Source organism: Marmota monax, unplaced genomic scaffold (assembly GCF_021218885.2).
Source record: "Marmota monax isolate L192 unplaced genomic scaffold, Marmota_monax_Labrador192_F-V1.1 WCK01_AAM20220418_F8-fsc00057, whole genome shotgun sequence".
NCBI classification, from domain to species: Eukaryota; Metazoa; Chordata; class Mammalia; order Rodentia; family Sciuridae; genus Marmota; species Marmota monax.
In genome coordinates, this window is record NW_026693933.1 from 1,875,803 (window position 1) to 1,893,404 (window position 17,602).

At 32.4% G+C, this 17,602-nt stretch overlaps 1 protein-coding gene across 5 annotated transcripts in view; it reads right to left on the reverse strand.

The window, feature by feature from the left end:
* Agmo (alkylglycerol monooxygenase) overlaps nucleotides 1-17,602 on the reverse strand; it is a 337,598-nt gene that overhangs the window by 158,511 nt on the left and 161,485 nt on the right. For 4 of the 5 annotated variants that reach the window (XM_046463530.2, XM_046463531.2, XM_046463532.2 and 1 more), the window contains 5 exons: nucleotides 9,332-9,398; nucleotides 7,171-7,236; nucleotides 7,000-7,079; nucleotides 3,282-3,416; nucleotides 1,606-1,722 (listed from right to left, as the gene is read on the reverse strand). In XM_046463530.2, coding sequence (XP_046319486.1) covers nucleotides 1,606-1,722; nucleotides 3,282-3,416; nucleotides 7,000-7,079; nucleotides 7,171-7,236; nucleotides 9,332-9,398 — 465 coding nt within the window. The remainder of the gene's footprint in view (nucleotides 1-1,605; nucleotides 1,723-3,281; nucleotides 3,417-6,999; nucleotides 7,080-7,170; nucleotides 7,237-9,331; nucleotides 9,399-17,602) is intronic. The other variant, XM_046463535.2, reaches the window with a different exon arrangement.

Consider the following 17,602-nt stretch of genomic DNA (forward strand, 5'->3'; position numbering starts at 1 on the left):
AGGGGCACTTCTGGGCCCTGGCCCTGGCCTGAGCTCCCATGTGGGTGTACCAAGCCATTCTATATAAGTGAATTGAGCATCCACAGATATTGGTGTCCACAGAGTGAGGGGATGATTCTGGAATCACTACTTTGTAGATACCCAGGAACAGCTATATAAACTTTAATCATTTTAGTAGTTTGATATCTGCATGTTACTCCTAAAAATGAGGTGGTTCATGCTGCCATTATGACAGCTTTGCCCCTGAAAGGAATTCTTGCATGCAAATTTTGTCTTTTTGGGGAGCTAAAGACAAACCAGCAAGGCACAATGTGTAATTGGTTTTATCATTAGTTAAAACACATATAAGAGGAAATAACAAGCATGTATATATTCAGTAATAATATTTTCATGATATTTCTTGTCACATTGCATTCTAGTTTGTAATGGCACTTAAGAAAATGGAAATTAGAATCCAAATCATTGTTTTCTGCTACAATCAGGAAAAATCTATTAGATGTTTCCCTGTAACTTTTTCTTTATATTTCCTTAATTACATATAGAAAGAGAATACATGCAAAAATATCTATTGTCCAAAACTGAGGTCACTAAATGGAGAAATATTTGGTTACTAAAGTTGAATGCAAAAATATAAACAAAAATTTAAAAACACACACACATAAACAGACACACAGGCCCCCAAACAAACAAAAACCCAGAAATACCTATATAGCAACTGTTATGGCTTGGATTTGGGGTGTCTCCCCAAAGCTTACATTTGAAACAATCCAAGAAGATTCAGAGGAAAAAAAATTGTTGTATACAGTTTGTATCTGATGACTGGAGTCTCTCTCTCTCTCTGCTTTCTGATCATCATGTGAGCTTCTTTACACTACACTCTTCTGCCATGATGGTCAGCCTCACATTAAGCCCCGAAGAATGAATCCAACTTACAGACAATGAATTCATGTTTATGAACTGAGACCTCTGAAACCATGAGCCCCAAATAAACTTTTTCTCCGCTAAAATTGTTCTGGTCAGATCTTTTAGTCACAGCAGCAAAACAGCTGACTAAAATAAAAATTGGTACTGAGAAGTGGGGTTGTTGCATGACAAACTGACCTTGTGGTTCAGAAGCCTTAGAATAATAGAAATGCTTTAGATTGTTTTAAGTGGAGCTTAATGGCCAATTCTGGTGGGAGTTCAGAAGACTAGAATGCCAATAGTACTGTGAACAGTGAAGGTGGAGCTCAAAAGGGTTCACAGAATTGAACTCTATTGGAATTTAGGTTAGAAGCCGTTTATGGTATTATTTGGCTGAGAAGTATAACTTTGAAAGTATATTTAATGCAATTGTGAAATTTACATGTGGCAAAATTTTCTTATTTATCAGATTGATAGTATAAGATTCGACTAATATGTTATGCAATAGTTTGGATACATTTAAGTCATTCATATTTACTATTCAGAAGGATTAATTTACCTGTTTAAATGTGAGATGTTTCCAAAATTATAGCAGACAGTTAGAAAAGAATAGAGCTAAGTCATAATGGATAACTTATTTTCATTTTCTAACAGAATGACAGAAAACTTATTCACACCCAATTTTAAATGGATATTACTCACGGCAGTATTTGAAAAGGTCTCTTCATAAAATGCTAGCATCACAGCAAACTGTACAACTGTGTATATCTTTAATAACTGAGAGGCAGATGATGAGAAGAGAACTTCTTTTCCTGTAACCTAGATAGAAAAGAAAAAATATTTTATTTTGTTCCAGGACTTATTCCTCTTACTGAAATTCACACTAACTTAAGAGATGTGTGGAAAGTTCTAACTAAAATAAGATATAATTCCATGCTTACATAATTATATCAAAATTGACTCTGCTGTCATATATAAGTAAAAATAACCAATATATTTTAAAAAAGAGATATGCAGAAAGAAGTGGAAGTATTTGCCCCTTTTAAAATTTTTCCAAAAAGACTCGAATATTCATCTGTCTGGATAGCAAAGTGTCTGTAAGTTGCTAAACTAAGAGGTCTCATGGTTTGAAATTTAGTCTGCCTTAAAGATTAAAGTAAGAATTGATTCAACAATCTATACTAATGTCAAAGATTGCACAAAAGAATAGGTCGGATTTTCTGCAAATGGGAATATATGCCCATGAATATATTTAATCAAAGAAAAACATAAAAGGAAAAAAAAGGAAGTTGATTCTCATTAGTGTAGGGAATCATGCCTCAAAGAGAAACATAATTTTATTGGAAGACACTTTCTCTACTACTGATTTTCCCAGAAATGCCACACTTCTATTATTATAATGCAGACTTCAGCACCTACATAACCTTAAAATATTAACTTTGAATTATATACTAGAAAGAAAAATTATAAATGGATCTTTTCTTACTAGGTTTTTAGATCTTTCCTTACTAGATTTTTTTCACTTATCTCAAGATTCCTGCTTTATAAATAATTGTGACTATAAACAAAACTATATGGAATATTTGTGAAATAATGCTCTTCAAATGAAACATGAGTTTATTTCCTTGAAATATCATAGGTTAACTTTCATACTTAGTATCATCTCTGAGATCAACAATAGTTTGCTTTCCCTATTTTTCCTGTATTTCTATTTATAATATTTATTCAATGAAAAAATATAATATGTATCCTAAATGGTTGAAAAGAAATTCTTTTTCTTTTCTAAAGGGGGATTTCAGATAAAAATTGAAATTTTCTTTTGGTTTTCAGGATGTTTAAATCTTTACAACTTCATTCTTGGTTTTAAATGTTATTGCTGTATTTAATGCTTCTATTTTACTATCAAAGGAATATAGTCATGGTCTAACCCAACAATGACATTGTCTTGATGTGCCTTTAGACCTATTTAGGGGTCCTTGAATTTTCATGAGCAAAACCAAGGGTAGACCAAATGATTCCTAAGGCTCCCTCCATCTGTAGTGATCCAGGACTCTCCATGTGAGCTGCATGAATTTGTGAAGTTTTGCTCTGCACATAGGTCATTGGCTTCAGGCTTGATTGGATCTGATAACTAGCTTCTGTTGCTCTGCTCACCAAACTGTACTCTTCAGAAAGAGCTTATATCCAACTGGTTGAAGAAATCCCTCTATCATCCCTTTGCAGGTGTCCACTTTTTAAGTTATGCTCCACCATGCTGCATCTGACTAAGGGAACATATTTTAAGAGTTTGCATGACCATAGCATACATGCAGACTCGCTCTAAACTGAACAAGATGACAGGAATCTCCACCATCTCCAAGTCTATGAACTTTATTTACCTCTGGGATCTCTTCACTCAGCCCAAGTCTTGGTTTACCTGGACCCCAACCAGGTCCTTTAAATATCACAGAAAACTTATGGAAGAATCCAGGTGTAGCCCAAAATGTAGTCCAAATGTAAAATAAATGGTGGAACTAGAAAAAAATAAAATATACCTATTTAAAATAAGGAAAACATAATGAAAAGGATTAAATATGAATATGTACTATGCTATTGTTCAATATAATTTATATATTTTTCTTCAGTACAGATTTCATGCGTGATTTGATTAACACAGTTTAATATGCAATTACATTCCTTATTGTAATTTGTCCTATGAATTCTGTGTTACTTGTGTTCTTGTCAATATTTCTGAAGTTTAACTCAATTTCAATTTTGAAATAAAAAATAGGACAAATGGTTAGAAAATGAGCAAAGTAAAAAAGGCAAGTTATGAAGTTATGCCTCAAGAGGGATTAACTAGCAGCCTGTATACTCAACATCTTTGTCTAATGACACCTTTTGTGAAGTCTAGCTAAGTGGATATTTGGATTAAACTTGAAAACATGAAAAGATTGCATAAATGTTCAAATATTTAAAATAAAATCTCTGAAATTTCAAAGCCATTTCAGATGATAGACTTCTGAGTATTAAATAGCTCATATTCTGTAACTAGAAAATAAGTTTTTACTAAGAAAAAAAAAGTTCTCTTTGAGTCTCATAGCAAGAATCCACATTCTTTAAATAACTTACATTTGACATGTATAGAAGTTAAATATATGCCTACACAAGGGTGCTCAATAAGTGTTAGCTCTTAGGAATTTTGCTATATATCCCATATTTGCCATAGAAATAAAATGTTCATAATGTGCCATTGGAATAAAAATTGTCCTACAGTATGGACATCAGCTACAGACTATAGAGATAAGTTCCACAGTAACTATAGAAATGTACAAATGGAAAAACAAGTTTTGGCTTTCAGAATTTGTGGTCTTACTGATACTTGCACTTTCTCTGAAAGAATTTAAAGTGTGTGTTTATAAAACTGTATTTCAAAATTGCTTGAAATATTACAATAAGGAATAAGAAGCAATTAAGGAACTACATGGGATTTAATAGATTAAATTTTGAGGACAAAGCAAACATTAGATGGAAACTTAACCTGGGACTTTGTATTCATGATAATACAGAAAAAGTAATGTGTTTAGGAGTTAAAACATACATTAAAATAATTACATTTTTTGTGATTTTTGAAAACTGAACACAATTTTGTTGTATCATTCTGGATGGAAACCATGAAAAATACATGGAGATGTTTTAAAATAGAGTATTTTCTCATTTATTTGGCACAACCCAATGCCTTGAAACTTTTGGATGCCAAAGAAGACCAAAATAAATGATTTGTACATCATCATCATCATCATCATCATCATCATCATCATCACCCTCTATCTAACACAAGTCCATTCCAAGTTGTTTTTGATGCCCCTTGATGATAAGTGAAAAATTTAGCTGTGAATAACTGAATAAAACTAAAACTAACTACATTTTTATACATTTAAGAACTCTTAATTATTCTAACTTGTAGACTTGACCTTTCTGACAATATATGAGAGCATGTGGGATACTAAACCTTGGTGATTTCTAACTAAAGAAAGGGTTTATATAAGGGCAGAGATCTGGTAAATGTTCCTCTCACAGATTCACCAGTGGCTTATAGATGCCTGTGTCTTGCTGCAGCCTGGCTGGCTGGGCAAAATAACCAGGGGGGTGACTAGCAACTTGTGTAGATTGATAAAGCAGGAGTGGGAGCCCTTTATTGTAGGACCGGAGTGATATTTATACATTCCACACAGCTTATCTTAATTAGCATAAACTAGATACAGCAGTCAACCAATAAGAAATCTCCACACTTAATGGCTCGCTGGCATTACTTCACAAACCACTCCCTCTGGCAAAATGCCAGGTGCCATCCAAACTTGTTTACAGACCTTAACATTAACCACTCCCTCTGGCAAAATGCCAGGTGCCATCCAGACTTGTTTACAGACCTTAACATTGTCTGTCTCACTATTGTGCCTCATCAAGACCTAACCATCCAGCTCTTAGTGTAGCTCTCACTGTATACAATAGCAACTCTCTTATTCTGTCTCAAATATGAATACTTTTCCTCAGCAAGAGTGTACATTTCCAAGGCTTGCTACTTACAGATTCATTTATCAAACATCAGCATTGGCACAATCTAGGAACTTGGTAGAAACAGAATTGTAGAACTTAGTCCTGCTGGATGGGGTCTACATTTTAGTAAGATTCTGCTGTGATTCACATGCATGCTAGATTTGGATAGCTCTTTCATAGAGTACAGAGATCAATTGTCTACTTTTTTTTTGTTTTATTTTTAATCTCCACAGTAAGGAAACAAACCCTTTGTGAAGTGAAGGAACAGTAGCTTTCAATGTATTATTTTTAACTTGCTTTAAATCATATAAATCTTATCATTAAAAAGTTTCTTAAAATATTTGTTGTTCTCCTGAGAGTCATATCATGTTCTTAGTAAAGTCTAACCAAGAGAGACAGAAAGAAGTTCAATGTAGTTTAGAAAAGAGATAATTAGCTTTTCTTTTTTGGTGTATGTGTGATAAAAATGCCTTTCACTTAAATGTGAAGGCAACTTGAGACAATCTTTTATGTAAAGAGGCAGTATAGGGTAAATGTTAAATCGAGTCTTGGCATTGGTCTACAACCACCTTGGTTAAGTTCTCAATTGACAAGCTGTGTGAACTTGGTTGAACTAATTAAATCCTGAAGAACTCAGTTTCTTCCACCAGAAAATGGGAATAAAAAGAGCTTCTGTCTCATAATATTTTAGTGATGCTGACATTAAATATTTGTGCCGTGCTATTTGCTGCATGCTGCACATAGTAGAAATTCAGCAATGTTGACTTTTTGTTATTTCAACTTTCTGTGAAAATTTGAAGTAGGTTTGAAAAACAGACCCAACATGAACCTATAGTTTTGTCAGTTACTGAATGCTGTAACCAGTACCTTGTATAGAACTGTTGTTAACTAACCTATTCAGTTCTTTGAGCATTCTTATCTTTTTCTTATTTGTGAGTCCCTAACCCCAGGAGTCTCTGTGATGGTCTGATGCTGACATATCAGAGCCTCACAGACATTCTTGATTTCTCTAGTGCCAACCATTGAAGCTGGTGAACAACCAATACCATATGTCTAACAGAAAACTGGACCAGTCCAACAAGTCTTATCAGGTGAGGTAATGTCAGACCTAACCATTCTGTAATAGTTCTTGACACTTAGGTCTAAGAAGAGCAGGGCAAAGGCCTCATGTTGAATTTCTAACTAGAGACATGCATCCTGGAAGCAAAAATTGTTCTTACTGCAAGATCAGCTTTAATTCTACACGTTACTACTACTTCTGAATACATGAATATATTTCAAGTCTATTCTGAGAAAGAGCATGTTTCCTAAGGAGAAATAATTTTTATAATAGAAAATAGACATATTCAAAAATTCTTATAATGAGTTGTTTTTAAATGTATTTGCCCAATTTTATTCAACTTTTTGCTTGAGTAACAAAGTCCCACTCCCAAATTCTTTTACAGTTAAGCATTTTTGCAGCAGTGTAATATACTTCCATCTTTCAATAACTGATTTTTCTCTTAACTATATATTTATGAAATAATACAAATTCAGAATGAGTATGACCAATCTTATTACCTGCACCCTGAGTGGGTCAAAGGTATTAATTGGATGTGTAAGACCATATATAACTCTTTCTTTCTCTGCTTCAAAAGTCCCTGGAAGACAAACATTACAAGGATATTATCTTTGACATTCTGTGAATAAAGAAGTAAATTTAATTGTTTGATTTTTGTATGTTTCACTTACCAAAAATTCTATCCCAAATGATAAGAGTGCCACCATAGTTTTTGTCTATGCAGTAACGATTTTTGCCTATGAAAGAAAATAATAAACAATAATTTTTCAATAAAAAGGAGCTTTGGCATTTTGAAATATTGTTTTCTTGTTTTTAGAACAAGATTTTAGTGATGCAGACATTTTGTACTATTAAACTAAGATTTAAGTAACAGAATAATGTTTCTGAGAGTATCTTGGGCTTGACGACAACAACAGATTTTTCGAGCAATGGAGTTTCATTTTATTTATTTTCAGTTAATTTTACTAAAAAGAACAAGTTTTTTTTTTTTTTAAATTATATGCACTTTCCACAAATTTCAGTTTAAAAAAATGTAAGATAAATCTACATGGTTATTTTTTCAAGACTACTAATAAATAATTTAAAAAGTAAATGGGTACAGAGAAAACTGGGAAATAAGGAAATAATATATGTATGTTTTTTATTTTTAATTTTTGATGTGTCACATCATTTGTCCTTTTCTCTACATCTGTTTAAGAAGACAATTAGAATAAATCTTGTTTAATTTTAAATAACTTTAATAATTTAATTAATAAAAGACAAAAGTAAAATTTAAATTGCTTTTGGCCTTTTTAATTTAACATATGATGCTTTTCCTTATCCAAAGTACTCAAATTACAATTTGTTTAATATATTTTTAATTGACATGATCATATCATTATGAATACAAATCTAAAAAAGAGTAGAAATCCACCAAGCCACTACTCCAATAAACTTAACTATCTTCACGTGTTCTCATTCCCTGACAAGCTTTTCTTACATGAAAATATACATTTGAAGCATAGATAAAGCAAAAATCTTCCTCACAGCAAAAATAGAATGAGATTGGCAGTAAAGATGCTCAACCCATCACATGGTCTAAACAATGGCTCTCTTTTGGATGAGGGAGTGTTTTGCCCCTCAAAGGACATTTGACAATATATGGACACATTCTTGAAAGATACAGCTCAGAAGGAGCAGCAATGACACCTAATGCACAGAAACCAGTGCCCAGAATAGCCCTCCAACTAAGTATTGGTCCACAATGGTGAGGTTGAGAAACCCTGATAGAGAGCAGTAGAAGTAAGAAAGTGAAGTCAAACAAAGGGAACCAGCAGCTATTTGTTTTTAAATCTAGACTTGTTTTTTTTTCCATTGCTTATTTTTCCTTCTATACATAGGAAACTGCAAGAATATAATGCTCTTGACCTCTCCCCCTCTAACTCTTCCTTGGGAATGGGAGAGTGACAGTTGGATTTAGAAGAGTGTGACCCATTCTCTCCTCTGCCTGTGGGAGCTTGTGCTGCTCTGTCCCCTGTTCTAGAGGAAGGATGTACCTCCCTTGAGAAGGCAGGACTGCAGTGCTCATATGAAACCTGGATATATTAAAAACAAAGCTTAGTATTTATTCCTTTATTATTAGCTTTCTTCTCTCAACATTATGTTTGTAAGATTTAATCATACAATTGAATATAGCAATTATTTGAGCATTTTTATTGATAAAAATGAATTTTCTATAATTTATTTACCTTTTGTACTGCTGATAAACATTTGAATTATTTTTTTTTGCATCACAAATAATGTTGATATGCACATTCTTTATAGTTCTCCTGGTGCACAAATGTAAACATTTCTATTATCATTTAAGTTGTTGTTTCTAAACATTAGGCACTAGCCACGTGGGATTTGCTCCTCTGGTAAATGAAGCTTATATTTAGTTTGTTTATAGGAGTTCAGCAGGAGAGAGGAGTGTGGCTTATTAGACTCTGTACAACTCCCAACAGTTTTCAAGACTAAGTACTCTCTGGTTATAGACAGAAAAGACCTTCAGAACTGAGCCTTCAAGACACTGCTTCAATAGATACAATGTTATCTCCTCAGCTGATTAACACATTTTCCCTCTACAAGGAGACTGAGATATAATAAAGGGAGGAATTCAAGAGCCTGATGGAGAAAGTGCTGCCCCACCACAGACCATGATTCAAACCTGAGACTGATCTAGGTATAACAGAAGAAATATAGCTATGTAGACAATGTGTGCTGACTATATGGGATATTTACATGAATTGAAGCAAGACAAAATAACAATTATAGAATTTTTAAAGAAATAAAGAAGAAATAGAACTTCCTTACCATGATGAACCCTATGATGGCTAGGAGTATTAAGAATCAGTTCCAAAGGACCAAGGTTATTGATGATCTGTTTAAACAAAAGAAATATTTCCACACATAGCTATTATTAAGTGAGTTTATAATATACAAATACATTTAAAACCCACACAGTTGATGAATTATACCAAATTTTGAGGTTGACATTAGAGAATAGGAAGAAGTCTCCTTGTCACCTGGAGTTCAATAAGGAGACTAATGTTTGCACAACTCCATTCCCAGAGGCAGTATGGTAACATGGTGAAGAGCAAGACTGCCTCAGTTCAGTTCCCAAATCCACCACTTATAACTCTGTGATCTTGGAGAAATAGCTTAGATTTTATCCCTTAGTTTTCTCACCTTTACCATGGAAATGACAGTAAGTAGATAATGATATGTTTCTGGGATTACAAAGGTTACTATATTTATGCATCACTATTGGCAAGGAACACTTCCTTCAAGTTTCATGCTACTTTGTTTTTCACTTTTCATCTAAGGCTTTATTTATGTTAGCAGAACATCATTGGGTTGGTTCTACCCTGCAATGAATCATCTAACTACAGTTTTCTATTCTGGTAATTACTGATTATACTAGGGTAATCATGCTTATTCAACTGGAATTCTGAATGGAGTTTTACCTGTAGATGAACCTTCCACAATTCCATCTTACAGGTGTAATTCAAAGTTTGGTTGAAAGTCAAGTAACTTACAACAAGATCTGGTCCCTAACTCTTTAAAGGTCTCTCAACATTTCTCAGGAGGAATACCCTGTTCCTCAGTCCAAAAATCCTGAGGACAATAGAAAACAAATAGGTGCCATTAAAAATGTACAGTAAGCTTTATGTAAGACACTTGATGTGTTATACAAATATTGAGTAATGATAAATCAATTTCTTGTTACGGTATTTCAAAAAATAAAACACCTTTAGAATTATTTTCCACTTAAGTGACTTTTGAGGAAAACAGGAATAAATTAGGTGGTGTTTAAGGGGATGAAATAGCCACTGACAAACAAGACTCTGTTGTGAATTTGGTCACAAGTCAGGAGAGCAGGGGGAAAATAGGGAGATGCTCATGTTTAAGAGAACCAAACATAATATATGAACCCTGTTTGAATACCCACTTGAACAAATCATACATAAAAGATATTTTAAGCAGTGGGAAAATTTTATTATTATCAGAATATTAAATGAAAAAAAGTTTTTATTGGGAGTTAAAACAGGATTTTATGCATGAAAATGCAATTGGTTTTAAGAGTTGTGTAACTGAGGAATACATAACACAAGATCCAAATTTCTTCAAAATATTTTGACAATAAAAATGTAAAAGAGAAAAGGATAATTTATGCAAATAAAGCAAAATCTTGATTTGTGAACAAGAGCAAAAGAGACATAAATTCATTCTGTTTTTCTATTTTTATGAGTGTTTGGAAATATTTAAGATAAAAATTTAAATAAAAGAAATTATACTATTTTAATATAGTGTAACATGCACAAAGCCAATTGAAAGTATCCAATAGATCTCCAAGTTCCAAACCATACCTCCAAATCGAAACTCTTTATCTACCTGGGTTTAATTATTTTTTGGCAAGCTCTTACTTTAGAACACCAAATTTACACTTTCTCTGTAAATGTCAGCAGCTAGGGTGGCCACAGTGTCCTTAGTTTGTGGCCTCCTGTACCCTCTTAAAGTGGAAGCCGTAACAATGCTGCCATAGAGTAGCAGGCATCCTTCAGAACCTTCAGATGCACAGGTGCCACCAACATGTCCCTATTGTCCCACTGTTCCCAGATATGAAAGAGACAGTCTTTGCCTTTTGCTCTGCTGCCCAGCTTTTAAGGGTTTCTCAGTTTCTATTACTTACTGGACAGACTGTCTGCCTGCAGGGTTAAAAAATAATAATATTATGTACTAGATGATAGTTGAGTTCTCTCTTTGCTCCCCACTGCTCCCTTTTTCTTACCTGGAGTCTCATTCACCATTTTAAAGTTATTTCTATGAGAAATGTATTCTGAGCTCAAACAACAGACTTTTTAAATAATTCATAGAATAAGATCTCTTTTGTATACCAAAGACCATCCGTATTTTTAAATTTTCAATAGTTCAAAATATTGTGAACATATATCTCATTTCAGACTATATTCCTATGAAATAAGGCAAAAAGTATCTCACAAATACTATATTAATGACTGGGAGTTGGGAAAGGGTTATATAGAAATTGTATTACATTATGCTCATTGGTGGAAAAATATTTGTAAAGAAGAATGGTAGTGGACAGAGAACAAGAAGGTGGGGGTTCCTCAGCAGTTGGAACATTGAAATCTGATGTTTTGGTTGGACTGTGTATCTCTGGCAGACAACCAGATGTAAAAGGAGAGAGCCATTTTATCCTTGTTTGTCTCTTTGGTGCCTAACATGTGTTACAAAAACAAACAACAAAAGCGGGTGGAGGGCCTACGCTGACCAGCTCCTGCTACCCAGATGCAGCTCTGATCCTTGGTCCTGGCATGTCTGCAGCCAGATTGAAAGCCACACAAAGGGTGAGTGCATTCAGATGACTGGAGCCTTGGCTGAGGGCATTATTATTATTTTTTTTAATGTCGAACTCTTCCTTGGAGAAATTTTTTTGCTCTTGCAGGCAAAAACATGGTGATATCAATATTAAAAGTCCCCCCCCTCCATTTTTTATTAAAAGCCAAGTATAACACTGTTAACCACAGTTAAATTTCCTGGTAGGGCCTATGAGTACCTTGGAGCTTGAGAAGACCACCTCAGAGGGGGATATGATTCATCAGTCAGACAGCTGGGTCAGAACCCCTCATGTAGAAAACCCTTCTGATTCAAAGTCATGGAGAATTCATTAATATTTAATAAGGGTTGAGCGTAACGATTTAATTATCGCCCACATTTGCAAATTCAGCCATTTAGTAATTCAACCACATCTAGCTTGAATTCACTTCCTGAAAATGTTACTCTGGGAATAATTGCAGCTATTCTTCTTTGTTAGAAAAAAAGTTATTTATTTGTCTTTATTAGATTTAGATGTGGAGTTCATTTAAATTATGGGCTTTTAGAACATATAGGGATCCTCAACATAGTATTATTCAAGAGTCTATTTTAAAAAAAGTGTAAAACTGAAACTCAGAAAGGTTACCCTACAAGTATATAGTAAATAGCAAATATATTATTAAATGCCTATTATGAATTTTGGTTGTAATTTTTTTTACCATTATATAGTTCTCAGGTATTTTCTCACTCTCTGCCCTATCTGAAAAAACAAGCTTCTGTAGATCTTTCTAATTTAAATCGAAAAAAAAATTAGACTAGAACTCTATAAAACCTCAAGTTAATTATTCTAAATAAGTTTACTTTTATAAATTATTTCTTAAGAAATTAACCTCTTTCATTTTGTGTAATTTTGAAATATGTAAAAAGAATCTTTTGATTAGAAGACATTGACTGGGCTAGATTTCTGAAGCCCAACAGAAAGTATCAAAGCAATAATCTAATCTAATGATTGAGTTACAGGGCAAAACATGATTTTAAGAAAAGTATTTTGATAATTCAAAGCAAATTATTTCAATTGTTAAATTTGCTCAAAAATTTGCCTTGTCTCACTTTAATCTGACAACTGAGGTTGGAAAAGAGACTTTCTAAATCTAATAATGAAATGTGTAGCTGAATTCTGTTCACAAGTTTTAGAAGAATAATGGGAATATCACACAATATTTCTATCCTTTGTTTTTTCATCTGCTAATGATTATGAAAAAAGCTAAAATATGTTGAAAAGTCATATCAGTATTTAAAAGTGCTTACTTTTTAGAAAGAAGTTATGAGCTTATAGTTAATTGTAAAGTTAACTCTAAATAAGAGATTCCTACAAATACTCATGTTTCCTTTCTGAGAGGGAAAAATCTAATCAGGACAATATGTCCTGAGATGCTTTACTAGAATTCTTATTATAACAGTGAATGTGCAAACAATATGACTGAGGTGTGACTGGGTTGAGGGTGACGTGAAATGAAATCTCCATTGCAGGAAAAAATGCCTGCATTCAGATGAGCACAGGTTAGAGTGATGACATTGGTGACATTGACTACAACCAGTCAAGAGTTTCTTTACAGCATCGTGTATGATTGATGTTCCAAAAAGTACTACACCACTGTGGGTCTCCTTGTTTCAGTGCAGTCGGTATGTAAGAGAAACACTAAGCCAGTTACTAATACATTTATCATCTAAAATAAAAATCATTGTCATACAGGATTTAATTGAGAAAGATATGCCTCGAGAACAGTTCAAAAGTGGCAAAACTGTCAGATGAGAACAGTGACAAGATTCTGTGCAAGCCTAAACTAAGATTAAATGGACTAATATTTAAACCATGATTAGCTGACTTTTTCTTGGCCAATCTTCCCACTTCCTTTCCTATTCTTTCTCTTTCTCTTTGTCTTCCTTCTTTGTCTCTCTCTCTCTCCTGTTTTATTCCTTTATACATCTAACTCAATTATTTTTATAACTACCTACCTAAACATGTTTATGTGCATGTATAAAAATGTAGAGAATCTTTTCTTTGGAAATATATCCTTTACTACAAGCTCATATATATCTTTTTGAAAAGTGAGTGGTTGTAAATATTTGTTTTTGAAATTTATTTGTTATATATATATATATATATATATATATATATATATATATATATATGACAATAGATTATATTTTGACATACGTATACGTGGAGTATAAATTTTACTAATTAAGATCCCATTCTTATGGTTATACATGATATGGCGTTTCCCTGGTGGTGTATTCATATACGAACATAGGAAAGTTATGTCAGATTCATTCTACTCTCATGAATCATTTACATGGTTCATTGTAAATATTTCTATGCCATTTCAATAATATATTCCTATATTTAGCATAATTTATAGAGACTCTGAATAACAAAAATATTAATGTAAATACCTATATTTATCCTTCTTAAATATATTTATCATACATGTTAAATATTAAATATATACTCAAATTCCAAAGAGCTATTTTAAGCAACAAGCTAACAATAAGAATTTTCTGTGAGCACTAGAAATAATCAGAGCATTAAAGTATGTATTTTAAAATCTTATCAGAGTCTCTTATTAAAAGCTATTTTCATAATCAACAGAGCAAGAAGTCTCTCCTCAGCCAGCACATTCATTTTACAAACATTTATTGAATATTTAGAGAACTTCCTAGGTTTTAGAAGCAAAATGAAATAAAGTCACAGTCACTGCCCAAATGAAAGTTATTTACACTCCAGTGGAGTCTTCAAATGAAAGTTATAACTATTTCAGAATAAAGGTATTACTAAAAATGTTACCTTTTTCAAGTAATTTTTTTTTCCTCTTGGGACCAATGAAAAAACCATTCAATTAAAAAATCAATTATTATTGCACAATAAAGACTTAAATTTATACTCAATTTGAATTTATAATTGAGATACACAAATTATCCATTATCATATTGCACTCCTTTTCCAAATTCCAAGCTGAAAATTATCTGGTAGTAAAGATGCATGCTTTTCCTATTCGTTGTTTTTTTATTTTGTTTTTTATCTCCCTGTAGTACAACTTTGCAAGTAGCCCAAAGGACTGTTCTCAAAAAATATTTTAGAAAATTCAGAAGTTCATAAACTTCTTCAATGGATTACATAGAAATCAAAATTATCTGCATGGTTTCATTTATTCATTTGATTTTACTGAAGACATGATACTGTTCTAAGACTTTGAAAGGTCACAAAGTTCAACAATGGAAATTACAGTTTAATATCAGATAATTTACTGTTTCTTAGAGGTAGAATGAGTGATGGTATAAACTTTGTTCTTTAAAACAAAATATATATATGTATGTGTATATATATATATATATATATATATATATATATATATATAAAATTCTCATTTAAAGTTTTGGGGAGAAAAGTATAAAATCCATGAACACTAGAAAGTCCACATATTAAAATCATTTTATTTTTTGTGCTAAATGAGTTGATCTTTAACATTGTTTTCCTTGTTAAAAGCTTAATCAATCTGAACATTTATGGATGACTTTATGTTGTAGAGCATCTGGTGATGAAATGTAAAAATAAAATCTTAATTACATCCCCCACTAGTTCTGCTATGTTAATTCAAGACAACACACTCAAGTGTTTAGACAGATGGCAGAGGCGGCCATATTGGCCCCTGATTTCTCTACAGGGAAGTAGGAGAAAGCAGAGCTCCTAGGATATGTGCTTGTCTGCCTAGTTTCACACTTTGAAAAACTCAACAAATGCTGATTTATTCACAGCCAAATGTTTTCCTACCTGATTAGGCAGTTTTCTACTTCAGTAAGCATGTAATATGGAGGTAGCTGAATTTCCACAGCAAGGAGTGAAAAAACAATATTTATAGTTTGGAAATGAAACAATCTGGGGGAATCAAGACTGTTGGGATCATAAAGAGCTTCATAGGGAGTAAAGTTCTGATGAATCCACACCACAGGGTTAAGGAGCTAAAGGCTTGGTTTTAACAAAGACTGGGACTAGGTTATGTTTACATAATAAACAACAGTTTTAAAGAACTAAGTTTAAAACAAATTATCTGGAAGGCTAATTCTTGTCACTGGTGATTACATTATTCTTCAAACAAGAGGTTAAATAACACTTTGATTTCTTTTTGGAAAAATAAATACAAGGAAATGCTAAACATGTTCCTTCAAAGGGAGGTGGATTCCAAATGACTTATTTTTAAGACCAATTTAATTGACAGAAGGAGAACTGAAAACATCCATAATCATAACCATATAAAATTTCATTCCCTTTGTCACATCATTTTATATTTCTTTATTTGGGCAGCCAATAAGAAAGATATGCATGATATTTTAAATAATATTAACTCTATGTTAAAAAAAAGCAATTGAAAAATGAGAGGTAATCCATGTTTAACAATTCAGTCCAAGTGATCTTATAATACATGCCCATATTTCTGACTCATCCTAAAACTCATTATATTGTGATCACTTAATCATCATATTACCAATTTAACATGTGACTTCCATGTTTATTAACCAACAAATATTAATGAGTTATTAACCACATGCCAAGCATTCTCTAAGCATTAGATATTTTAGTGAACAAAACAGATATGAATATCCATCTCAACTTCCATTTTCAAATATTAAATCTCTTTATTGCCATGCAATACAAATTTTGGTCTGTTAAAAACATTTACAGATACTAATCTTTTGAAGGCAAATATACAAAATATGTTTTCAAACAGTAGAATAGAATATACAAATACCTGTATATCTTTAGTCTCTTTGGCCTGCTATTAAAGTCTACTGTGAATACTTTCTTCTTGTTTTTCCCTCTGCCCTATCACCTATCCCATACATGAATTGTAAAGAATATAGTTAACACAATCAATCAATTCATTCATTCATTCAAAAGATGTTTATGTTTAGTTATCTGGACATTGGGGAAGTGAAGGAACATAAAATGTAGACTTTGTGTTTGTCCTCAAAAAGTTTACTGTCAACTCCATATGCCTGATATTCACACTTTATCACATCAATGTTCAGTCTAATCTCTTGAGGTGCTTGTTCAACATACGAGTTCTGAAGCTCAAATTCCAATCCTTTCACAACAGACATTTTAAAATGGAAATCCACAAATTTGTAGACAGTCCTCAGATGAGCTTGGAAGCTCAAGAAAATTCTCAAAATTTTGTTATTTTTGTTACTATTGGGAAAGAATCACTACAACTGAACAGATTCTTGAAGCAGGATGTGACCCTCAAAATGGTAATGAAAAAAACTGTCAGTTCAGGTCAGAAGTTTCAAAGATTCTTTGCCGGGCATTACATTATATATATATATATATATATATATATATATATATATATATATATATATATATATATGTATATATATATATATATATATACACATATATATATATATGTATATAGATAGATAGATAGATAGATAGATAGATAATATATATTACATTTGTATAAACACTAGAAATTTATACATGAGAAAGTTGAATTGGGCAAAGTCCAATTTCATCTTCTTTTCATTAAGTCATGCTAATAAATCCGTGATTCCTGTTGAATAAGCATTTTCCAAAACATATATTTTGGAATATAATTTACTTTTCCACCAAATTCCCTTAAATCCAAACTATGTCATCATAAGCCTGAAAAACATACACTATTAGGGGGAGATATGGAATAAATA